The sequence below is a fragment of the Dendrobates tinctorius genome, unplaced genomic scaffold, assembly GCF_039654945.1.
Source record: "Dendrobates tinctorius isolate UK_male_01 unplaced genomic scaffold, ASM3965494v1 ptg000103l, whole genome shotgun sequence".
In the NCBI taxonomy this organism is placed as follows: Eukaryota; Metazoa; Chordata; class Amphibia; order Anura; family Dendrobatidae; genus Dendrobates; species Dendrobates tinctorius.
In genome coordinates, this window is record NW_027361771.1 from 4,078,740 (window position 1) to 4,105,500 (window position 26,761).

Here is a 26,761-nt window from a genome sequence, read left to right on the forward strand (position 1 = left end):
GAGGATGTCAGCTCACATATAGTGCCGACGTCGGCTTTTGATCGTGGTGGTGCTCAGAGTGAGTTTGCACGATCGACACGCAGAACACGTATGTTTGTTTGCAGGAACATGTACGGCAGATTTTCTGAAGAGGTTAAAAATATAAATTTGTTCTCCCGGAGAGATGTCTGGCAGAGCCTCTCTCAGAGAATATAGGGGTGAATGGCTAATGCAGCGGTTGGATAACAACCATCTCATGTGTATGGCGGACTGGTAATTTGAAAGTCATTACACAGCTTTCTTGGATTGTTGATAAAACATCCAAGGTCATGCCAGTGTCCAGTAACTGATAACGGAAAATCAGCTTTAAGGCCCTGTTACACATAACAATGTCCCAGCGATCCCACCAACGATCCGACATGGATGGGATCGCTGGGACATCATTAGCTGATCGCTGGTGAGCTGTCACATAGACAGCTCCTCCAGCGATCAGGACCAGCGAGCAAGCTGGTTTCCAATGTAAACAGCGGGTATCTAGGAGCAGCGCGGCTCTTGGATACCCGCTGTTCACCCTAGATACCAGCGTGCATGCTGGTTTCCAACGTAAACATCAGGTAACTAAGAACCGCGCGGCTCTTGGATACCCGCTGTTTACATTAGAAACCAGCGTCCAGCATCGCTGATCGCTGGTCTCTCGCTGCCACACGCAGCGATGCGCGCTGGCCAGCAGGAGACCAGCGATGAAAAAAACGGCCCTGGACGATCGTGCTCGATCAGCGATACCCGGCAGGGGGGCCGGTCGCTGATCCCCGTCACGCACGGCGAGATCGCTGTGGCGTCACAAAATCATCGATCCCGAGGGCCGACGGCAGTGCCTGGTATTGAGGTGAGAGACTCGCATTGCACTCACAAGTGTGACCCCAGCCTAAAGCCCCCCCGTCACACACAGCGAGATCGCTAGCGAGATCACTGCTGAGTCACAAGTTTTGTGACGCAACAGCGATATCGCTGTGGGTGACATCAGCGACCGCCCCCCCCCCACCGGGTATCGCTGATCGTGCTCAAAAGCCCTTGACATGTTTTTTGATCGTTGGTCTCCCGCTGGCCAGCACGCATTGCTGCATTTGGCAGCGGGAGAGCAACGATCAGCGCTGGGAGCTGGTATCCAAGGTACACAGCAGGTAACTAAGTGACGCGCGCACTTAGTTACACGATATTTACCTTGGATACCAGCTCCCAGCGCGAGCACGCAGGTATCTAAGGTACACAGCGGGTAACTAAGTTACGCGCATGCTTAGTTACCCGATATTTACCTTGGATACCAGCGTCCTCGCTGGTCCTGATCACTGGTGAGATCTGCCTGTTTGGCAGCTCACCAGCGATCCTGACAAGGTTATATCGTTGTCGGGATCGCTGGTGAGTCGCTATGTGTGATGGGGGCCTTAATCTTAGAGCCACTTCATTCCTCAGGAGACAACGTTGTTTAATAAGTAAATACCAAGAGGCCATTTCAAGATATTCAGGTTTGTCTTTTCAACAAAGGCACCTCTTTAATATGTAACCTTTTAGTTACAAGTTATGAAGATTAGGCCTATGCTGGCTCTGGCCACCCTGGTCCTCCCTCAACTTCAATGGTCACTATGTGCAGATCTGATTTCATTTGATAAATCAGCTATCTATAAATCACTGTATTTAAAAATTCACCAAAGACCGTTCATCAGTATTCTGTCAGAAAAAGCACTGAAAGTCACTGTTAAAGCTTTGCAACTTTTGGCGTTCTCACGCCATTTTCACCAAGATCTGATAAATTGTAAAGGGGGGCAGACTTCAAATTTAATACAGTGGGTACGGAAAGTATTCAGACCCCTTTAAATGTTTCACTCTTTGTTTCATTGCAGCCATTTGGTAATTTCAAAAAAGTTCATTTTTTTCTCATTAATGTACCCTCTGCACCCCATCATGACTTGAAAAAAACAGAAATAGAAATTTTTGCAAATTTATTAAAAAAGAAAAACTGAAATATAACATGGTCATAAGTATTCAGACCCTTTGCTCAGATACTCATATTTAAGTCACATGCTTAAAGTCACATTTTTTTGTGATCCTCCTTGAGATGGTTCTTCTCCTTCATTGGAGTCCAGCTGTGTTTAATTAAACTGATAGGACTTGATTTGTAAAGGCACACACCTGGCTATATAAGACCTCACAGCTCACACTGCATGACAGACCAAATGAGAATCATAAGGTCAAAGGATCTGGCCAAGGAGCTCAGAGACAGAATTGTGGCAAGGCACACATGTGGCCAAGGTTACAAAAGAATTTCTGCAGTACTCAAGGTTCCTAAGAGCACAGTGGCCTCCATAATCCTTAAATGGAAGATGTTTGGGACCACCAGAAGTCTTCCTAGACCTGGTCGTCCAGCCAAACTGAGCAATCATGGGAGAAGAGCCTTGGTGAGAGAGGAAAAGAAGAACCCCAAGATCACTGTAACTGAGCTCCACTGATGCAGTAGGGAAAAAGTTCCACAAAGTCAACTATAAATGCAGCCCTCCACCAGATGGGCCATTATGGCAGTGTGACCCGACGGAAGCCTCTCCTCAGTGCAAGACATATGAAAGCCCGCATAGAGTTTGCTTTAAAACACATGAAGGACTCCCAGACTATGAGAAATAAGATTCTCTGGTCTGATGAGATGAAGATAGAACTTTTTGGTGATAATTCTAAGCGGTATGTGTGGAGAAAACCAGGCACTGCTCATCATCTGCCCAATACATCCTAACAGTGAAACATGGTGGTGGCAGCATCATGCTATGGGGGTGTTTTTCAGCTGCAGGGACAGGACGACTGGTTGCAATTGAAGGAAACATGAATGTGGCCAAGTACAGAGATATTCTGGATGAAAACCTCTTCCAGAGTGTGCTGGACCTCAGACTTGGCCGAAGGTTCACCTTCCAACAAGACCCTAAGCACACAGCTAAAATAACAAAGAAGTGGCTTCAGAACACACTGGAGTAAGATTTGAGGAATGGCATACAAGAAGGTGCAGGCCACTTCTAAAGCTGGAGTCACACATAACGACTAACCAGCGATCCCGACAATGATATCGTGTCAGGATCGCTGGTAAGTCGCTATGTGATCGCTGGTGAGCTGTCAGACAGCTTCACCAGCGATTAGCACAGTGATACCGAGCGCGTGGCATCGCTGTGTTCGTTAGCGCTGATGCAATATTCATGTCAAAAATAGAATTAAAATAAAAAATATTGTTATTCTCACCTTCCGACGTCCGCGCAGCATTCCCGCCTCTCGCAACGCTCCGGTCCCAGTAATCCTTTGCGAGAATTACCGCGACGACGTCCGTTCTCGCGGGATCGCGAAGTCTCACGGTCATTCTTGCAAAGGATTACTGGGACCGGGAGCGTGGAGAGAGGTGGGAATGCTGCGCAGGATGCCGGAAGGTGAGAATAACTTTATTTTTTTTATTATTATACAGCTGATCGCTGGTCTCCCGCCTGTCACACGCAGCGATGCATGCTGGCCAGCGGGAGACCAGCGACGAAAAAAATGTCCAGAGGTTTCTTGCAGCAATCAGCGATACCGGCAGGGGGGCCGGTCGCTGATCGCTGTCACACACAGCGAGATCACTGGTGAGATCGCTGTTGCGTCACAAAAGTTGACTCAGCAGCGATTTCGCTAGCGAGATTGCTATGTGTGACGGGGCCCTAAGTTGAGACAGAATCAGGACCGTCTGACACCAGAATGCCTCCTGATCAAGATCGGTGTGAACACCACAAGACTTGATGAATCAGGACCTTTGTTGTTATCCTCAACAACCGCATCAAACTGACAACCACTTCTAACTGAGCTACCCACTCTGCCTGTTGTCAAGGTTAAGGGTATGTGCACACGCTGCGGAATGCTCTGCGGATTTTGTAAAATCCGCCAGGTAAATCCGCAGGTCAGATGACCTACTGTTTATCTGCGGATTAGCCCTGCGGTTTTCCAGCTCTACAATGGAGCAGATGGCAAACCGCAGAAAGAATTGACATGTCAATTCTTTCTGCGGTTTGGAAACTGCAGCAAATCCGCAGCGTCTGCACTGCGGTTTCCATTTCCCATAGGATATTATGGTACTGTACACTGCAGCAAAAACTGCTGCGGATCCACAGGGCCAAATCTGCTGCGCATCCACAGCAGAATCCGCAGCGTGTGCACACACCCTAATTTGTCTCTTAGCAGCAAATATGCTAAAATGGATTACAGGAAGTGAAAATTGTACAGATGCGATAAGGTAACGACTGCATACCGGCATAACAGATAGGCAGGCAAGTGACTGGACAGTGGCTGGAGCAATATATGCTGGGAAGTGAGTGGAAAGAAGATTCTGCACCTCCAGTGCTGGTAGAATACTAATAAAGACTATCTGCCAACTGAAAAACAAATGTCAACTTACAGAACAAGCAACATCAGACCATGCTTTTCCACATGTTTTGGGTGAAACAACAGAGACACTGGGGTCGATTGATTCTTTATAAGAATCAGGTTTGTGTAATCTATCAAACATAATGGACAAACAAGAATAATCATGCAGGATATAAAGGATCATGAATTCAATAAAAGTACATATAACTTTTATTAGATAATAATAAGTCACAAAAAATGTGCAAATGCAGACACATGGAAAAATGATGAGGATAGAAAGTAGTGAGATTTACAAAATGTTTTTCCCACTTGGAAGTGAATCCTAAGGCCTCTTTCACACTTGAGTTTTTTACAATCAGTCACAATCCGCCAGGTTTTGAAAAAAAACGGACCCGCAATTTTCTTTTGAGGATCCGTTTTTTTCCCCATTGACTTCCATTATTGGCGGATTGTGACGGATTGGCGTCCGTTGCATCCGTTTTTTTTGCGGATCCGCCAAAAGTTCCTGTCCGTCACCATCCTCAAAGATTTCAAAACGGAGCTTGCAACGTTTTTTTTCTGTGGCGGATCCTCCAGACACTCATTTAACCCGAAATTCTTTCTGGGTGCTGGACAAAAAAAAATTCTCTCTCTCTCTCTCTCTCCTTTTCCATCTCTCTCTCTCTCTCTCCTTTTCCATCTCTCTCTCTCCTTTTCCAGGCTGCGATTCCTTTAAAATTCATCATTTGTCGGATCCGTCAAAAAAACGGACGGGTGCCATCCGTTGCCATCAGTACTAAAACGGATCCGCCATCCGTCCTTTTGGCGGATTTTGACTGATGCAAAAAACTGAAGTGTGAAAGAGGCCTAACACTTAACATGCGTTTCACAACAGCTTCATCTGGGGTTGTTGCGAAATACAAGTCAGGTATTTGCTGGGTGAGCCCTCTACATTCTTGGTATAGTATTTATGTTGTCAGTTACTGATCAGGTTGATGTTTGGTCTGCCGTGACCTTACTGTCAGTATTTACTAAGCTCTATTTTGACTTGCTTGACTTGGGTCTTTTGAAGTGATTCCTTTTGTACATCTTACTACTCGGCTCACCTGCCTTTTTTCATGTGTCTGTGTATTTTGCCTTTTTTAATATTATGCAAAAGTTTTATGTACTTTTATTGAAAATGTGAATAGCCTAGAATCATAATTTTGATAGCATTGTGAACCAAGCTATATGCAGATGGTACAAATATAAATCTCTTCTGTTTGTGTCAGAGAAAATAGACCTGGTCAGTACACTTAAGTAACACATATTAGTGACAAATGTAGTGATAACATCATTTATTAAGACAGATCTCACTCCATAAAAATCACATTAATAAAGTGCTTCAATGCGTCACAAGAATGATTGAGGGTACACTATCCTGTGGCGCCAGCCCCACACATTTACACAGCAAGCTGCACTGCACAGGCAACCTTTGGTAAACTTTTTATTTTAAATTTGCCACTTATTCTAGCATCACTACGTCTGCCATCAGTATGATAAGGGATGGATCCATAGCCAATTCAGTGGTAGCAGACAGTACTATTACCGTACTACTGAAAAAAACTCAAGCGCAGTCAGTGATGTCATCATCATTAATAAAGTCATTTGTAACAAGTCGGCACGTTTGTACACGTGATCCATCCACAGTACAGAAATAGTCATCCACCAGAGGAACCAGCCCCTGCAGGAATAGTAGTGTCTACCCATGTGGTATTTGGTCAATTCAGGGCTAGTCTTGTAGCAGCAGGTAAGTCCATGGCCAGAACACATTTGGCACCCATTGGAAATGCTGGACCAGCTTGGCACACTTTGCAGATCATGTAAGTTAAATGAGAGTTGAAGTGGAACCAAGGGCACATTCACTGGATCCTCACTCAAGAAAGTGCCACGCACTTGGAAGTAGAGCGAGACAGCAAATATCTTCTCACTCCGATGTGTGGTGATCAGATCTGTAAAGCACAAGTCAAGCATTGTGCCATATACAGAATGAGTGTCTTTTGTTGTAGGTATGAGTCCATTTGCCATTATTTCCTGCTACCTCAGGCGGCCGTCGGGTCTGACAGGACCCAATTCAGATTTCGGGTCAGGTGATAAAGAACTCCAATGCGTATCAGAACAGCCTGGAAGTGATGGACACAACGTAGAGGCAGTCTTGGTGCAAATTCCTCCGACAGACCAGAAATCACTTAAACTGGTGTCTGTCCATTTTTCCAAATCCTGGCCCATAAGGTCAGATTTTTTGACAGCCTCCTGTTCAATCTCAGCTCGTGAAGGGAGACCAAGGATTCCACTCAAAGCCTGAAAATCCTGCTCCATGTACTGTCCATGAGATGGGCCAGCATGTAACCACGTGTCACCTAAAAGTACAGAGATCATTAGATATATACATATATTCAGACCTCTTATACCCCTGACCCCCCATTAAATGAGATACTGACAGAAGGAGGGCAATCATGTTACTAAATACGTCATGGGGAGTGCTACACAAACCGTCTCGGCCAGTCAGCTCAGAAGGAAGCATTAATCACAGTACAGTGGTAATATTTTTTTTGAGTAACTTAAGTGGGATCAGTAGCTGCCCGATGTGTACACCATACACAATTACCGTTTTGTAGTGGCTCCTTGTTCCTGTGGGTCAGTGGTACCACCAAAAATTTTACTTCAGCCAACAATTCCCACAAATGCAACAGACGAACGTGCCACACTCCAGGACGAAGGGGACGTGTTAAAGGGGGCTTGTATTGCGTGAAATCTGCCTCAGAATCAACTGAAATGTCATATGAAGCGGCTATTACGTAGGTAGGATCAATCCAGACCACCGTAACAGTAACATTGACTCCGTGCGTCCAACTCTGCACAGCAACAGGCTCATCCATGGGTCCAATAAGACCACCAAAATTACGAAAAATTCGCTCCTTGGCATCCCATTCAGTGCCCACCTAGAAATAAAAAAAAAAAATAGTTATATTTTATTTAACAGGTGGGCCTCTAATAAAAAGATTTTTTTATTTTTTATTGATTTCATACTTGCATTCCAACAACCAAAATGCATTTCTGTCAATGAGAAGGTATGAAGGATTTATATGCTGGGGTTTTTTTTTTTGCAAGACGAATTTAACATTTGTCTATGGTCAGAATTACAATTCAGATGTATTCGAAGTGGAATTGGTCCTTGTAATGAAATCTTTTACACATTACCTCCAAATTTTGGATACGACTAAATGCTCCAATCTTGTCAACTATCCTCAGGCTGCCTCGTGGCATCATCCAGAATTCCAGAGTCTCACTTGGACGGACTCTTTGGGTCACCAAATAACCTTGGAAGCGATCATAGTGAAAATAAACTTCGACGCTTGATGGGAAGTCATCTGCAGAAAAGCTACACGGGGAGGAGAGAGAAGTTGAGGTTTCGGTGCTAGAAATTTTAAATCCAACATCAATGTTTACAACTGAAAGGGAAGAATAACTTCTAGCATTAACATGCACACAAATAAATGTAACCATGGTCAGAGAGCTAAAATATACTGCTATCGTTTCTTATCACTGTCCCCATTGGTGCGCTCTTAATTCCCCATCAATGCAAACCATGGGCAGCATTAAACGGATTGCGGCTGCACAATTGGAGCTGGGTACGATTTACTATGAAAAGCTGCAGTGTTTAAGATAAAATTATACATTTAAAAGTCAGTTATGTGTCTCGGCTGACTAGTCCAAGGCAGGTCCCTGGCTTTATCTCTGCCCTCTACTTGATTGACCATTCTCTCCCTATGCACAAAAATAGGTAGAATCCTGTCAATCACCTGGAGCAGGGCAGGAAGAAGCCAGAACAAATCATACCTGGTTGCAATTGCACTGCCAGGTGCCGATTCTTGCTGCCCATTGTTGGTGAATCTACTGGCAGACTCCTTTCAACTCTACGAATTACGGTAATAACTGCATCACTGCTATATAGACTGTGCTTGTACATGTAAGGACCCTAGGGCACATTTTCATCAAATTGTGTAAGCCCATCTGCCAGCAACAAGGCGACGTCTTCCTCTTTAGAAGGGAACCTCTACACTAACAGATTGACCTCTCATTGCCCCTAGATCTATAATTTTAAAAGGTAGAACTTAGCACTTTGAGTGTATATGAACTGTTTGTACGCTAAATACAACTAGACGGGGAGATAATATGGCAGGGTTACAGTAAAATTCTTAAAGACTCAGTCTTTGGCTACCTGCAGGCTGACTTTTTGCTCTCTTTCTCAGGTTTCCGAAGTTTACTCAATGATAATCGTGTAAATGACATGTACGCAGTCATGGTGACATCAGTGACACCTTCTTGTCCTTCTGTGTAGTGATAGACATTTTCCCAGTAGGCTTTCAGATTTGGGGTTCCTGGATCTGGGTCTCCAAATACATGAGCGTCCAGAATATCCATAGCCTCTTGATTCACAGATGACTCAAATTTTCTAGCAAAGAATGTCGGCCTGGAAACTTGCTAAAACAAACAAAAAAAAAAAGGATGATGAATTTGGTAGTTGGGAGTACGGGCCAAGTAAGAACATGAAACCAAATACAGGAAAAAAATGAGAAAAAAAAAAAAAAAAAAAAAGACAGAAGAAGGATCACTACACCCCCAAATTTGGTCAGGACACACTGCCGAAAGTGGCCAATATTGCCCAATTACTATTGTAGGCACAGCACTTGATAAAACATTGGATGGGGCTTGATGTTATCTATGCACAAGCAATGGAAGAGGTGGACGGAGAGTGGAAAAACCTGCCACAAAACAGTGCAAGCAGAAGGATGACAAAAAAAAAAACCAAAACCACACCCAAGGGTCTTTACTGAAAACATTGCCAGAAGTGTCACTCATCTGAACAAGCCCTTAATCTAGAGATGCTCTTATGACTGGACAGGGGAAGGTTACCTTTAGTCGTGCAATGTCAGGTGGTTTGAAGTCATTAGGGGAGCAGCCGCACCAGTCCACAATGTGCTTATACTGGCAGCGGCAGCCCAGTTTCCTGTTCCAGTTTGTCACTCGCAAGTTATTATCCACAAACGTATCGCAATCTTGACTGTTCTCCAGGACGGTGTGAAAAAATGACTGAAAAGAGAAAGACGTTCAGCAGTGAGAACATTGACGACACAGTATGTTCCCCAGACTCAGGGATGCGTGTGACTAGTCTCTGACCTCGGCGGGGAGCAAAGTGTACTTGTAGAAACGCCGGAGCTCGGACACGAGGACATCCTGAGTATAAATCACGTATTTCACAAACGGGCGAGTCAGGACAAACCAATCCGAGCCACCATCCACCACAATGCCCTCGGGAACCTCCCGCTCGCCAAGACGCCACATGTGAGAATCACATTCATGGAAAAGACGATCTATCCCTTGCTTCTTAATGAACCTAGAATAAGGAAAGAAAATCTTGTTTTAGGCATCTTGTACAAGACAGGGACACTCATCAATTGGAAACACTGGACGCTGCTTAACCCCTTAACGACCAGAGCTATTTTTGGTTTTGCATTTTCATTTTTTGCTCCCCTACTTCCCAGAGCCATAACTTTTTTAGTTTTTGGTCAAAATGGCCATGTGAGGGCTTGTTTTTTTGCAGGACGAGTTGTACTGTTGAATGACACAATTGGTTTTACCATGTCATGTACTAGAAAATGGGAAAAAATTCCAAGTGCAGAGAAATTAAAAAAAAAAAAAAAAAAGTGCAATCCCACTTTTTTTTTTTTTTTTTTAACTAGGTTCACCAAATGCTGAAACCTGACCTGCCATTATGATTCTCCAGGTCATTACGAGTTCATAGACACCAAACATGTCTAGATTCTTTTTTATTTAAGTGGTGAAAAAAAAATTCCAAACTTTGTTTAAAATTTTTTGAAAATTGCGCCATTTTCCAATACCCGTAGCGTCTCCATTTTTTGTGATCTCGGGTTGGGTGAGGGCTTACTTTTTGTGCGCCGATTTTTTAATGATTCCATTTTGGTGTAGACACGTTCTTTTGATCGCCCGTTACTGCATTTTAATGCAATGTCGCGGCAACCAAAAAAACCAAAACATAATTCTGGCATTTTGATTTTTTTTTCCCGCTATGCTGTTTAGCGATCAGGTTAATCCTTTTCTTTTTATTGATAGATCGGGCGATTCCAAATATGCGTACGTTTGACTTTGTTTTTATTGTTTTATTTTGAATGTGGCGAAAGGGGGGTGATTTTAACTTTTATATATTTTTAAAAACTTTTTTCTACTTTTGGCATGCTTCATCCATGGGAGATTAGAAGCTGCCATAACCCAATCGGCTGTGCTACATACAGGCGATGATCAGATTGTCTCTATGTAGTAAATTACTCACTTGCTATGAGCGCCAACCACCGTGTGGCACTAACAGCAAGCCGGCAGTGACAATCATAGAGGGAGACCTCTGGTTGTCATGCCAACCCACCGGTGACCCCGCAGTCACGGGGGTCACCAGTTGTCAGATTTCCGGCCCAATGGCCGAAAGAGCAAATTAAATGGCGCTGTCAGCGTTTGACAGTGGCATTTGTTGGGTTAATAGCCGCGGGTGGATCGGGATTCCAACTGCGGCTATTCTGGGCACATGTCAGCTGTTCAAAACAGCTGACATGTCCCTGGAAAGAAGTGGGCTCACCGCTGGAGCCTACATCAAAGGGAGGGAGTCTGACTTCAGCGTAAATTTAAGCCCAACGTCGGAAAAGGGTTAAATGGGTTGGACGTTTACAGGACATGCTGTATATGTCTGATAGATACAGGTGAAGAACAGCACCGAGATAGTAGTTATGTAGGTAGGGAAATGATTTCAATACAATTCCTCCATTATTGAATTTACAGATGTTCTGGTGCATAAAATGAAAAAAAAAAAAAAAAAAGTAAAAACGTTAAAGTATCACAAGCACACACATATCCTTACCGAGCATTATCACGGCCATGAGATTTAAGAAAGTTCTTGTCTTTGTATTTCGATAAGAAGTAAACCAGCTCCTGATTGGTCCTATGCAAAAAAAAAACAACACTGATGATAAATCAAATCCTTTTATCACTAATGTAAAGGGCAAAAAACAAGCACAACATATTTTATTCACCTGGTGGGGTAGTCCGCAGCACTCAGGTTGATGAAGAAGTCCCATGGCCAGTCGGTCATCTCTAGCAGATCCTGCATGCTACGTAAATACATGGTGAGCAGGCTGGCACCACCCCAGATTGTGATCATGCGCCACGGAGTGACACGAATATTTGTGTATTGTTGTGCTATTTGAACCATTTCATTGTGCAAGTAATTGGAACGCTGTACAGGCAAGAAAAAGAGGAAAAAGAAACATTAGACGCGATCGAGGGGCACATTTCTAATCTATTAGATCGTGAATCTGTCACCAGATTTTAGACTAAAGACATCATGCATTATTAAATAGCTCTCTTAGACCTGGTGAGGCTGGTGTACTAGCTTTGGAACTCCAAGTCAGACTAGCTGAATAATCTCTTTCTTAAAGTGTTCGCTCCAGTTCTAGCAGGAAACAAACTGCTTGCTAACATCCAAACTATACCAGTCTCAAAGTCAGTACACCCTCCTCTCATCAGGGCTAAGATCTATGTAACAATGGATGCAGATGGTATTGTAAAACCTGTGACAGGTTCTCAGCACAGAGATCCATAGAATTTATGCGTCTTTTCCAGCAAACTCAATGCCTTTCTCTCTGATCAGTATCGGTTATTTAATATACGGCGCGCCATTAAAAATGGATAACGCACGGATGTCGACCACGGCTAACTGATCTGTTTTCTTGCATCCGGAAACACGGACAGTCACCTGATTGCCTTATTCTTCAGCATATGTACGCCTATTACGGCAGTGGTAACTGTCCCTTACCTGATCCACGTGGATGTAGTAAAAGTGGTCTTTGTGGTATATAGCTTTAATAAGGCGTTTCAGCTGCCGTACAGCTCTCCCATGTACCACAAGCATGAAGACCAGACGCAGAGGTTTCCTGTGGACTGGAGCTACAATATCGTTTTCTTCCCATTGCAAACCGGATGCCAGTTTACCTGCGACAGAAAGCAACCAGAGGATAATGCTTATTAATTATGGACAGAAAGGGCAAACAAACATTGGATCACATCAACACCACTGGGACAACATTTACCTTCATGACATTATTGCCTTGCACGATGATAAGGAAAAAAAAAAAAAAAAACACAAAAATTGCCCTAACAAGCAGCAGATCTTGCAATGGTGGTCTCCTTCCTTTTATGTGTTACACGCTCAGCTATTCTATAGATTGGCCACGTATTACACTGCCACCCCGACAATCGCCCGGAAGATCCAAAATAATTGATGTGTTGAGTGTTTGGTGTTGAGTCAGGAACTAGAAACCAGCATGGATCTGATACATGATTTATGCCACTTGAGCCTTTTACATTTTTTTTTCCTCCCAATGGACAACCCCTTTAAGGACTTGGCCTACAGGTTCAAGGTAGAGGAGGCCATAAGGAGGGGGAAAAAAAGCTTTAGTTTATCTTACTCTAACTCAAAACGCCTCAACTTGATGACTGTCCTGGTTCTGCCACCACCTCTACCAAAGAAGATAACACATAACGCCACCTGCCCGGAACAGGCCACAATAGGCACATACTAACAAGCCTGTGGTACAACAGGAATCAGCAGCACCACACGAGAGCCATCAATCAGAAATGTGCGGGGTGTCGGAATACCCAGGGGCAACCAAGACAGGCCAGTAAATAACACCTTAGTACAGACATATAAGATGAAGGCGCGCTACCTGTTACGTGGCAGTAACGTGGCAAGCTCTTTGGCATGAGCCGTCCCTGCTGATGTAAACACACCAAGTTGGCAATCTCCTGCTGGCACTTTTGGGTAGGTGCTCTTGCCAGTGCAGACAAGGCATCTTTTCCTTTGATATCACATTTGCGGGTGAAGCCATGGTCGGTGTGATGAGGTCCTTCTACGCTCCCCGTGTCCCCGTCTCTGGTCAGATTGGCCCACGTTTCCTGCGCGACATGGAGACGGGTGCTCAGCTTGGACTTTGCATTAGCCTCTTTTGCCACTCTGGCTACCTCATTGCCCGCTCTCCCTCCCTTTATTCTCGATCTCCAAGATCTGCGCCCTGCGGAACTGTCAGGGTCCTTGGAGCGTTCCGCCTTATCGGGGCTTCTACTCCTCTTCTGAGGGGCATTCTGGAATACAAAAAGTCATCACAGCAAAGGAGGAAGGCGGGCGACAACGGCACAAGAAGAGTCAGCGCGACACAGTGCGCCAAACACTGTGCCATCCTAGATGTGGCACCCGCTATCACCCACCCTATGGCTGCCCCCCATCCTCCTGTTGGAGCCCCTGTCAGGGCAGCAGCCACACACAACCTCAGAGCAGCCCTTACAATCTCTCCATCCTCGTCCAGTCCGCTGAAGCTCCACACCACCAGGCCTTGTAGCAGCAGCAGAGCCAGGGCGGCAGCCGCCAAGTACTTGTACCGACGCCCCAGCTTCAGCACCCTGGCAGCCATGTCTCCAGCAGCAGTGAGCTAGCGGCAGCCGTGCTCCGGGAGATCCCCTGCAGTGCGCCTCCACCACCACATAACTCAGCCCTGGCGCGCCGAGCACTGCTGCCTATAGGAGCTGCCCAAAAGGAAAATGGCCGCCGGCGTCAGTCGCACGGGGAAACGTCATCATTCTAACAACTCGACTTCCGGTGCGCCAGCGGACATTCGACGTGGCGTCTTTGGTTGCCTGACAACCAGTGGGCATAAACCACGTGGCAGTTGTTTCTAGTGGTGGTCTCCAGCCCTGCACTGCTGTAACGAGGCTCAGTATCACATTAGACCCCCAATAAGACCACTTGTGTTGTGGTTCATTGGTGGAAGCCTTAACCCCTTCACTTCTGGACAGTTTGTCATTTTTGTGCCATTTGTTTTCCTCCTCTCCTTCCTAACGCTGTAAATGTTATTATTTTTTTTAATCTTCATTTTTTAAAGATTAATTAATCTTATTAATTTTCATTAATTATTTTATTACGATCTCATCCGAGTGCAGTCCGATAATTTCCACACACTCATCGGCTTGCATGGCCGAGTGCGATCCAAATATCGGATGCAAATCGAGCGTGCTGCGTTTTATTTTATTTTTTCCCTTGACCGGCTCTGAGGAAAAAAAAATCAGACATCTTCGCGGCCCCATAGAATAACATTGGGCCAAGTGAGATGCAGTGTTTTTCACGGATCGTCCTTGGACCGAAAATATGGTCGTCAGCAGATGGTAAATGTCCAAATACTGTGCCATCCTAGATGTGGCACCCGCGATCACTCACCCTATGCACTATGTCCAAATACTGTGCCATCCTAGATGTGGCACCCGCGATCACTCACCCTATGCACTATGTCCAAATACTGTGCCATCCTAGATGTGGCACCCGCGATCACTCACCCTATGCACTATGTCCAAATACTGTGCCATCCTAGATGTGGCACCCGCGATCACTCACCCTATGCACTATGTCCAAATACTGTGCCATCCTAGATGTGGCACCCGCGATCACTCACCCTATGCACTATGGCACATGTAGTGAAACCCTTACTGATAATTGGTTACATCAGCCGTGTGTGGATTGAACTCCGCTCCTGAGCCTGCTCCACACGCTGTCACCCCAGCGCAGGACGTACAGTAACACTCGTACATATATTTTTGGAGGGGTTGCCCAGTAAAACGCTATCACCTTCTCACAGCTGACTGATGAGTGTCCGACCTCTGAGACCCACAATGATCGGCAGAATAGGGGACTTCTCTCTGTTACAAAGTGGAGCTGCAAGTCAGATGCCCGACTGCTGCTCCATTCATTCTCTGTGGGGCTGCTGGGAAAAGCCGAGCCCAGCACCCACAGTAGCCCCATAGGGAATAAATTTGAGCCCCCATCAAGCATGTGCACTGGCGCTCCATTCTATTGGTGATAAAAGAAAAAACTGCGGTCAAGCGGATCGCTGGGCATATAGATGAGGGCAAAATGTAAATATACAGACCTTTATTATGCTAAACACACAACGCGTTTCGGCGGCTGAACACTGCCTTCATCAGGGGGATGACCCCTCATTAACTGAGATACTGACAGAAGAGGGCAATGATGTTACAATCTGTGTACTAAATACGTCATGGGGAGTGCTACACAAACCGTCTCGGCCAGTCAGCTCAGAAGGAAACATTAATCACAGTACAGTAGTAACATCATTTTTTTTTAGTAACTTAAGTGGGCTCAGTAGCTGCCCAATGTGTACACCATACACAATTTACCTTTTTGTAGTGGCTCCTTGTTCCTGCGGGTCAGTGGTACCACCAAAAATGTTACTTCAGCCAACAGTGATGATGCCGATACAGTTGAAAGTAATGATGAAAGAGGGAGCGTCAGGAGAGGTGAGTATTGTATTTTTTTTTTATTGTGGTGGCCATAATACTGTATGGAGGATTATGCAGAGTGGATTAAACTATATGAAGAAGTATGGGGAGTGAATTATATGGAAGACTATGAGGAGTGCATTATGTTAAATAGAGGACTATGGGGAGTGCATTATACTATAGGGAGTGCGTTATACTATATGGAGGACTGGGGTAATGCATTATACTATATGAAGGACTATAGGGAGCGCATTATACTATATGGAGGACTATGGAGAGTGCATTATACTATAGGGAGGACTATGGGGAGTGCATTATACTATATGGAGGACTAAGGGGAGGGCATAATACTATATGGAGGTGGTCATTATAATATTTGGAGGGCTATGTGGGGGCTAATATAATATTGAGAGGGTTACATGGGAGCCTTTATACTTTATGGTTGGCTCTGTGAGGGTCATTATACTGTATGCAAGCAATTATACATTGTGAAGGTTTTTGTGGAGTCCATCCTACTGTGTGTAGGGCTGTGTGGGAGCCATTATGCTGATTGGAGGGCTAGTGAAGGCCATTATACAGCGTAGGGGGGGCCATTATACTGTATGTAGGCCCATTATACAGCATGGAGGGCTGTGTGAAGGTCATAGTTGGGGATCATATTTTGTTTTGGTCATCATACTGTGCGTAATATACTTTTTTTTTTCGCTAGGGGGGCCCAAATAAAACCTCTGCTACGGGACCCTATGATTTCCATGTACTCCCCCGCGTGCACTTCTGCGTGCGCCATCCCACAAATCCTACTCTAGTCCCTGCTGGAGTAAAATTTGTTTAGTAGCAAATGTCGCCAATTGTCGTGAGTTTGACGGGCAGTGGTTGCCACACACCCGTCTTGTCCCAGCCCCTCCCATTTTGTCAAAGCTGAGGAAAAATGGCAGAGAACGGCAAAAGTGCGGAGCGGTGACACAAGCTGTGGGGTGGCACTGCTGTAACTCACCCTGCTTATATTACCGACCCTTGATGACATCCTGTTTCAGAGAAGGAAAGAGAAAGAATGAAAGAAAGAAAAGAAGCAAGCTGCAGTCGCGTCTCCCTGTTTCTATCATTGCGATAGATTCTACATATCAGAGGACGACGGCGACACAATATGAGGTAAGTATCTGCAGCGCTACCCCATCATGATATCAGGTGGAGAGATAGAAACTGCGGAGAAGTAACTGCAACGGAAACAAAACTTCACAGGGAGTAAAGTTCAAAAACAGGTATAGGGATCAGTCGTATAGGGAGAAGAGTAAGCAATGTTCAAATGAATCAAGTTACAAAAATTGTCAGGCTTTAGCAACAGACACAAGTAATTTTATGTATCACACAACCCTTCATGTAAATTAAATAGGAATCTGCTTCAAATGATACCAATTCTGCCTACCTGCAATTGCCATCACAAGGTTACTACATAAGTATAATACATAAGCAAATAGCTCCTCCTAGTGGAGGCTGCAAGTAGGTAATTTCATTACAAAAGAAGTTGCCTGCATAAAATTATCTAAATATGTATTTGTAATACATATAACTATATCAATGCTTTAATTTATTTGTATTTCCCAAAAAATGACCCCTACAATCAGTTATTAGCAGCAGTACTGAGTCCGATAGTTCCATTACAATTTAAAAAAATAGGGGATTTCACTGAATAATAATATACAACTTTCTAATATAATCTGTGTAACAGCATTGAAAATCTCTGCTTTGTAGTCATTCAATGGCCTGTTAGGCGCTGTTGTTTCAATATGAAACTGACAGGTCTCATGCACTGTAATACATGAGTATTGCAGTGTATGAGGCCAATGATCTAAGTAAAAAAAATACTCAAGTCTCAGAAAGGGATGAAGTAAAAAAGAAAAAAAAACAATAACATCTGTCAAAGTGTAAAAAAAACGATAACATAAAGCACAAAAATTTAAGAAAACTGTCATGTTATTTATTCGTACAGTGAACATTGTTAGAAAGAAATAGAAACACACCAAAAATGTAGCTTTTTTATCATACTGACACGCAAAAAAAGAATGAAAAAGTAAAAAAATTGTATGCACAAATATTGGCATGATTAAAAGCTTCGACTTGTTCTGCAAAGAAAAACTCATATGGTTCTGTTTTCAAAGAAATAAAAATAAAACTACAGCTTTCGGCAATCAAAACTAAATTAATTTTGTAAAGTATTGTTATTAATGTGTACAAAAGTAACAGCATAAAAAGCAATATAAATCGGGTATTGCAATAAGCATACTGACATCAAGAAAAAAAAACTATATTATCACTTTACTGCACAATGAATAGTGGGAAAAAAAATAAAAACAATATCTGATTTGCTGTTTTTTTGCTTTAGTCTCTTAAAAATCTGCACACAATTTGATTAAAAACTATTTTAAAAATATAAACTCATCCTTCAAGAAAAAAGCTCTTATTTAGCTTTGTTTGTAGACAAAAAGAAAAAAAAGTTATAGCTCTCAGAATATGGTGATGAGAAAACTATTTTTTTCTAAATGTCTTTTTGTGTGTAAAAGTAGGAAAACGTAAAAAATCAATATAAACTTGGTAACGCTGTAGTCACATTGATCTAAGAATAGAGCACTTATCACTTATACCGCACAGTGAACGGTGTAAAAAAAACAAAAAAAAACAATTCTTGAACTTCATTCTGCCTCCCCAAAAACAGAAAAAGGCTCAGGATCACATTTATCCTGTGCTCTAGGCTGAGCACTTACCTGGGGGTTTCTGTGTAAATCTCTTAAAAACATGAGCCAGATGAAATCTCCAACAGAACTACTCACTATAATGAGGCACTTTGAGACACTTTGGATTGTTCTAGTAGTATTTGACTTTTTAGGTGTCTTACTGTCTTTTTATCGACCACAGTTGTGTGCGTGCCTAAAATCACAGGACACCACCATAACAGATGTCAAACGGAGGCCAAAGTGACTTCATCTACCTCATTATAGTGAATATTTCTGTTGGTGGTTTTGTCCAAATCGTTTTTTGGGGGATTTAGACAGAAACAGTGATATAAATGCTCAGTACAGATCACAGTATAAATGCAATCCCCGACTTAAACTGAAAGCGATCAAAAAATTGCTTTATGTCCCAAAATGTTACTAATAAACTTTAACTTATTTAGCCAAAAAAGTTCCCCACACAGGTCCGTCATCGGTCAATGGAATTATAGGATGTTTCCATGTTAAAGGTGGGACAAATGCTTCAGAGAAGAGAAACATCTTTAATCACCCTCCCGACCACACTTCCCCTATAAAATCAAGTGAATCCAAAATCCAAAGGCCCCTCTCCCTTCTCAGCTCCACAGTGTGCCTAGACCACAGTTACAGTTCATGTTAGGCCTTGGGGTAGTGGGGAGAGCTCATTTTCCAATTTATGGGGTGTGCATCTCCAGAAGGACAAGTTGGGCACAATGTATTGGCACTAAACAGGCATTTCTGCAATACTTCAGAATAAAGCATGGTATCGATGTTGCAGATTGATAACATCTGTGGGTCCAAAATAGTCATTGCAGCTAAGATTAATTCATTGAGAGGTGTAGTTTCTAAAATGGGGTCAATTTCTCCGATTTTCTGTTGTTCCGGCACCTTAGGAGCCCGCAAACTATTGCAGCAAAATCTGTGCTCTAAAACCCAAATAGCGCTCCTCTCTTCTCAGTCCTGACATGTGGCCAAACAGTAGTTTTTGAGGACATATGAGGCATCACTGCTTTCAGGAAAAATTGTGTAACAAATTGTGGGGTCTATTTTTACCTATAAAACCTAAAATTTGCAGCTAGTAAAAATTACATTTTTCCTCAAAAATTATATTTCCAGGGTCCAATGTTATAAAATTCTGTGAAGCCCATGTGGGTTCAAAATGCGCACTACACCCCTAGATGATTTCCATATTCCTTGAGTAGTGAAGTTTTCAAAATTGGATCACTCAAGGGAGTTTTCTGCTGTTCTGGCACCTCAGGGGCTCTCCAAATAATCTATTCAATCTTTGCGATCCAAAAGCCAAGAAGCACTCCTTCTGCTGATTGGCTCCAAGGATCGCGTGACATTCACGCAAGCCCCGGGAGAGCCAGTGCCACTCTCGTTCTGTTCAACTTTCTGGCAGCTTTCAATGTCCTTTCCCTGTTATCTGGGTCTTTGGCACGTCGCATTTTCAGCCCAGTGTTCGTCTGCTCGCAGCAGGGGCGAGCAGAGAGGTGAGCATACTTTTCTTTTTTTTAAACTTTTTAACCTTTTTATAGCCCTCTCTCATACAATCCTTATTGAAAAAATGATTAAGTATGGAATGGACAAGGCAACTGTTAGGTGGATTCATAACTGGCTTAGTGATCGGACCCAAAGAGTGGTCGTAAATGGCTGCACATCCAGTTGGAAGAATGTCTCAAGTGGGGTACCACAGGGCTCTGTCCTGGGCCCTGTATTGTTCAACATCTTTATCAACGATTTAGATGAAGGAATTGAGGGTAAACTGATTAAATTTGCTGATGACACAAAGCTAGGAGGGATAGCTAATACTAGAGAAGAGAGAGAGAGGATTCAAAAAGATTTAAATAAACTGGAGAAGTGGGCAGCAACTAACAGAATGGTTTTTAACAGGGAGAAATGCAAAGTACTACATCTGGGCAATAAAAATGGAAAAAGCATATATAGAATGGGAGGAATAGGGCTAAGTGACAGCACATGTGAAAAAGACTTGGGTATACTAATAGATCACAGACTGAATATGAGTCAACAGTGTGATGCAGCAGCAAAAAAGGCAAATGCAATTCTAGGATGTATTAACAGAAGCATACAGTCTAGATCACGTGAAGTCATTATTTCCCTCTACTCCTCTTTGGTCAGACCTCATCTGGAATATTGTGTCCAGTTTTGGGCACCACATTTTAAAAAAGACATCAACAAACTGGAGCAAGTTCAGAAAAGAGCGACCAGAATGGTGACCGGTCTGCAAACCCTGTCTTATGAGGAAAGGTTGCAGGATTTGGGAATGTTTAGTTTGCAAAAGAGAAGACTGAGAGGAGACTTAATAGCTGTCTACAAATATCTAAAGGGCTGTCACATTGTAGAAGGATCAACTTTATTCTCATTTGCACAAGGAAAGACTAGAAGCAATGGGATGAAACTGAATGGGAGGAGACACAGATTAGATATTAGAAAAAACTTTTTGACAGTTAGAGTGATCAATGAGTGGAACAGGCTGCCACGAGAAGTGGTGAGTTCTCCTTCAATGGAAGTCTTCAAACAGAGGCTGGACAGACATCTGACTGGGATGATTTAGCGAATCCTGCTTTGAGCAGGGGGTTGGACCAGATGGCCCAGGAGGTCCCTTCCAACTCTACGATTCTATGATTCTATGAATGTTCAGCAAGATGGTGGCCACAGATGGCTGCCATTTTGGTGAATTTGCGCCGAGCAAATGCAGATTTTTGCAAAATTCGAGTAGAATTCAATTCCACTTGAATGAATTGTCTCAACTCTCATGTATGTGAATGTTTTATAATGAAATACCTCATTATCTATTCGAAATAGTCAGCACTGAAGTTCTAGCATCTACTCTACAATGATGTCACATACTGTAGCTCTTTTTTTCTACTCCTACGAATAAATACAAGATTACCGTAGTTGCTTTTGCTGATTTGGGGTAAAGTAAATATGAGACATTCTTTATCTCCATTGTCAAGATGCTTGGAAGAAAACTCACCACAAACATTAGTTTTCTCAACACAATACCAAACATGATAAGAGAGGTAAGTTTACAGGTTATCTATTACAAGCACAAACACTGCATCAAGATTAAAGCAAGAAGAAAGGGAGGAATCATTCCATGGCTATGGAACCTCAGGGGCTCTCCAAACAATCTATTCAAACAATAAGTGCGCTCCAAAAGCCAAGAAACACTCCTTCTGCTGACTGGCTCCAAGGATCTCGTGACATAGCAACGTCACACAAGCCCTGGTAGAGCCAGTGCCAATAGGCACAATGTCTATTAAACCCTACATGTGAATGTCTTACTGTCTTTTTATCAACCACAGTTGGGTGCAAGCAGAAGAAAAAAAATAGGAAATTGTGACTTTTTTTTTCCTGAAGTGTCTTTTATTTCAGTCATTTCCTGAACATTTTTCCTATGATTTTGAACGCTTGAGTGTTTTTGGAGGGTTTTCCCATTTTTCATGTTTTTATAATGTCTTTTTCATTGTTGTTTTCCGGTAATTTTTTTTTGCTCCACTGAATATTGAAGAAACAAACTGGCGTTTTTTATTCAAAAATAATGGCAAAACGCTACAAAAAATGTGGTTGTCTTCCAGTTGTCTTCATGCTTTCCCATTATCTTGCATTGTGAAGTATCGAGCAGAAGAATCGACATGTCACTTCATGCAACTGCTTGTCATTTTTAGAAACCTGAAATAGTTAAAAGACATTCATATGCACAGAAAGTTATTTTTACATAGAAATGCTTATGTTCAATCTTTTGTGCATTTTCTGATAGGTAGGTTTTTTTTTTTCAGGTGGTTTCCACGTCAGAATCCACCTAAAAAAGATGTTGTTTGCACAAAGCCCATTTAGGCCTGTTTCACACCAGATTATTGTGGTATACTTGATGTAACTGTTTGTACGTTAAAACAATATATCTGCAAATTGAGGTTTTTATTTACATAGTATACAATGGAAAAACACATAAAATATCCCTTCGAATTATGTGACCAAAACCAGAGGAGTTCTACATAGCAGAAAAAATCCAGGAAAACAGAACTCCTTAACAACCAAAGGTATTTTTGGTTTTACATTTTACATTTTTGCTCCCCTTCTTCCCAGAGCCATACCTTTTTTACTTTTCCGCCAAAATGGCCATGTGAGGGCTTGTTTTTTGTGGGACGAGTTCTACTTTTGAGCAACACCATTGATTTTACTATGTTGTTGTCTACTCGAAAATGGGAAAAAAATTCCAAGTGCAGCAACATTGCAAAAAAAAGTGCAATCCCCACTTGCTTTTGTTTTTTGCTTTTTCACCATGTTCATTAAATACTAAATGCCGTTATGATTCTCCAGGTCATTGCGAGTTCATAGACACCAAACATGTCTAGGTTTTTTATCTAAGTGGTGAAAAAAAATTCCAAACTTTGTTTTAAAAAAATTGAGCCATTTTCTGAGACTCGTAGCGTCTCCATTTTTTGTGATCTGGGGTTTGATAATGGCTTTTTTGCGTGCTGAGCTGACATTTTTAATTATACCATTTTGGTGCAGATGCAATCTTTTGATTGCCCGTTATTGACCAAAAAAAGTAATTCTGGCATTTTGACTTTTTTTCTCGCTACGCTATTTAGCGATCAGGTTAATCCTTTTTCTTATTGATAGATTGGGCGATTCTGAACACAGCGATACCAAATATGTGTATGTTTGATCTTTTTTTATTGTTTCATTCAATGAAAACCCAAAAGTTTTGAACAGCTAACAAGTGTCCAGAATAGCCACGAGTAGAATCGCGATCCACCAGTGACTATTAACCAGTTAAATGCCGCTGTCTAACTCTAACTTGCGCTTCCGGTCACAGGGCCGGAAATCCATCGGTGACCACCATCATGTGATTGTGGGTCACCGATTTTTTAAAATTTTAGCATGCTTCTGTAAGGGAATGGAAAATGTTATTGGTCTATCTTTTATCTCTTTCTCGTATTTTACTGGTACTGCTACACGTTCGTGTGTATTATCATTATGTGTGTCACATAGGTACTGCTACACTATTCTGTGTATTACCTTAAGGGATAAAAGTGTAATGTATATTTATGTTAATGCTATGTATAACTACTGCTATAGTTGTAGGGAAAGCGTAGTACTCCAGTTAGGCCATTAGATGGGGTGGAGTGCATACTCAGCCTGTAAATAGTTAAAGTAGGAGGAGCTAACGGCTGTTAAGCTGAGAAACATCGGAGATTTGAATCAGTTGGGCGGGAGGGCCCTGACAGGGCAGTCAGCTCTGTAACGTTAAAGAAAGGGGCCAGCCGTCCAGGGCCTTAGGACCACAGACAACAACACTGCAGCACACGGCAGCGCAGATCACAACCGCGCAGATCACAGCAGCGTGGAACAAAGCAGTGCAGATGACTACACTACAGATGGTAGTGAGACAGTTGGCAGTATGGCAGCACAGATCACTCATTATGAGGCAGCTTGCTACATGGGACGATGCCTTTTTTTCTGTGGCGAAACAGACGGGAACTCCCAAAAATGGTGAAGCTGGATAGAGAGGATGCTGTGATGCTGAACGGGATGGGACGTCCCAGAGATATGCTGAAGGAAGACAGTGAGAGCACAGGGAAAGTGACAGAATTGTGCACTGTGAAATCTGAGGTAACCGCTGTAAAGAAAATGGATGTGCTGTGTACAAAACTGAGTAAAGCTGTTCTTGTTAAAGTTGAACAGGAATATGACTCTGCTTGTTCCACATCTTCTGAGAACGTACAGCGCATTACAGAAAGCCCTGAGAAGAATGGAGATGCAGGTATGCTGACAGAAAGCTGTCATGTCTATGTGAGGGGAGGCCAGGACACCGTTGCCCCGGAGTCCTCGGCTAGGACTTACACTTGGCGTAGTCGGTAAGATGCCAAAGTCGTGCAGCGTGGGTGTGTTGTAGAATAAGAAGTCAGCGTGACAGGAAAAGATGACACTGATGTGACAGGAAAAGAAGACACTGATGTGACAAGAAAAATGAAACTGATGTGACAGGAAAAGATGAGAGAGAAGTGACAAGTGTCTCAGATGCTATGGAAGCATTGGAGGATTTGATGTAGATTGCCATACTGTTATGTGGCGATGCCGCAAAGAGAGTAGAGACTGAAATTCAGAAAGTGACCACTTTATTGGATATGCCTAAACCTTTATTTGGGACTGAAAACGCCTCAGTGACAAAGTTGGTGGTGAGTGGTGTCATGAGAGAAAACGACAACTGTGACTCCACCCTTCGTGGGCATGTCCTAAAAAGAGCGCGAAAGTCTGCCTGCCCGTCATCGCAAAACTACCCATAGTGGGTGTGGCTAAAGGAACGAGGACCACACCCTCCACTTTCAAATGCTGCAAAATGGGTGGAGTAGATGGAGTTGACCCAACCCAGAAATGGATCGGGTGTGGCTAATGTGACCAGAGCGGTGAGTGCACCCCAGCCTCTGACCTTGGATGAATGGTCTCTGCCACGGACATCAGTTGCAGGAGCTGTTGTTCGGCCCCTTATCTTGGAGGAAAAGTCCTTGCCCCAACTCCGTGTCTCCAAGGCCCAGCCTCCCTCAGCCACTGGGATGTCCCTGGGTGCCTCCCATTTCTACCAGATGGTAGAGGGCCCTTTTCCTTAACCTAGTCAGGCCGCCTGGATCGAGAGTGTTGTCAGGTGCAAAAAGCAGCGGAAGAGTGAGGTCTGGGCAGAGTTGCACTAACGAGGGGAAGACGCTATGGCAAACCGGCGCAGCAGTGGGCAGCTAGTTTACACCAATGTGGGAAATGGCTACGGTTTTATCCGTGAAAAGGGGACCAATGCCAAGGTCTACCTCAATGCGGCCTCAGTCAAATTTGGCCGGCTCCTGCGTGAGGGAGACTGAGTTACCTTCTTCAGGGAAGATGGCCCTCGCGGCTAATACGCTGTGGCTGTCAAACTGCATAATAAGGAGGACTTGGGGCTGTATGCGGGCCCGGAGTGGGCTCATCCAGATCCTAGTGCCCAGGATACTGCCCAGCCAGGCCCTACATCTGGATTCCCTGGGCAAATGATGACATCTGCGGCTGCAGAGTCGTTGTACCGGGCACGGCGCCCAAGACATAATGAACCGGCACGGGACAAGTGCCATGAATTGCTACTTCTGAATGGGACTGTTCCACGTCCTCATTAATGTGCTCATTGCACCAAGTGAAATAGGGACTGTTCCGCGTCCCTATGAGTGGAGAAGCCCCAATGCGCCCCATAGCCGGTTGCAGTATGGCCGGACAACCTAAAGTGAATGTTGATGTTTTTTGTTTTTTATTGTTGCCCCTGGAAAGCAGAACCACGCCCTAGGACTGTAGTCCAGATTATGTGCGGCTGCAGCAACAGACTGTTTCAGGACAGGCAGCGCACATGACACAAAGGGCAATGCCTCCCTCAAAGAAAGGGGGAGCACAACCCCAAATACTGTGGACCTTATACATGGAACCCTTTTGTATATATGTTTACGTCCTGTGGATGGACGGGAATGGAGTTCAATGAACGTTATCATGGAAAGAGACTTTCCTTACCATGGATAGTATTATTGGACTGTAGGTGACCTTGAGGACTGTGAACCAGGAACCTCTGATAAGAAAAGTGTAAGATTTTAATAAGAACAATGCTCACGTTGAGCTAAGTTGAATTATTTTTAAAATGCCTCCCTGTGTGGAGTATTGACTGTAAAGAATAAAGTAGGTATGGAATTGGTCAGGGATGACCATTAAAGGAAGGAGGAATGTAAGGGAATGGAAAATGCTATTGGTCTATCTTTTATCTCTTTCTCGTATCTTACTGGTACTGGTACACGTTCATGTGTATTACCATTATGTGTGTGTTACATAGGCACTGCTACACTATTCTGTATATTACCTTAAGGGATAAAAATGTAATGTATATTTATGTTAATGCTATGTATAACTACTGTTATAGTTGTAGGGAAAGTGTAGTACCCCAGTTAGGTGAAACAGACAGGGGAACTCCCAAAATTGGTGAAGCTGGACAGAGAGGATGCTGTGATACTGAACGGGATGGGACGTCTTGGAGATATGCTGAAGGAAGACCGTGAGAGCACAGGGAAAGTGACAATTGTGCAGTGTGGAATCTGAGGTAACCGCTGTAAAGAAAATGGATGTGCTGTGTACAAAAATGAGTAAAGCTGTCATTGTTAAAG

The 26,761-nt window shown here is 43.4% G+C and overlaps 1 protein-coding gene across 2 annotated transcripts; it reads right to left on the reverse strand.

Moving 5' to 3' along the window:
* Window positions 1–5,699: 5,699 nt before the first annotated feature.
* XYLT2 (xylosyltransferase 2) lies at window positions 5,700–14,088 on the reverse strand. Of its 2 annotated transcripts, none has more exons than XM_073587964.1 (11): window positions 13,824–14,088; window positions 13,209–13,437; window positions 12,299–12,474; window positions 11,517–11,719; window positions 11,345–11,425; window positions 9,598–9,814; window positions 9,334–9,510; window positions 8,639–8,901; window positions 7,618–7,798; window positions 7,025–7,358; window positions 5,700–6,776 (listed from the first exon to the last, which is right to left on the reverse strand). In XM_073587964.1, exons 1-11 carry the CDS (start codon window positions 13,947–13,949, stop codon window positions 6,454–6,456), a joined length of 2,310 nt encoding a protein of 769 aa, XP_073444065.1. In that variant the 5' UTR covers window positions 13,950–14,088; the 3' UTR covers window positions 5,700–6,453. The 2 variants fall into 2 exon arrangements, with proteins under 2 accessions (XP_073444065.1, XP_073444064.1); XM_073587963.1 differs by having other exon boundaries at window positions 13,209–13,623.
* Between the last annotated feature and the right edge of the window lie 12,673 nt (window positions 14,089–26,761).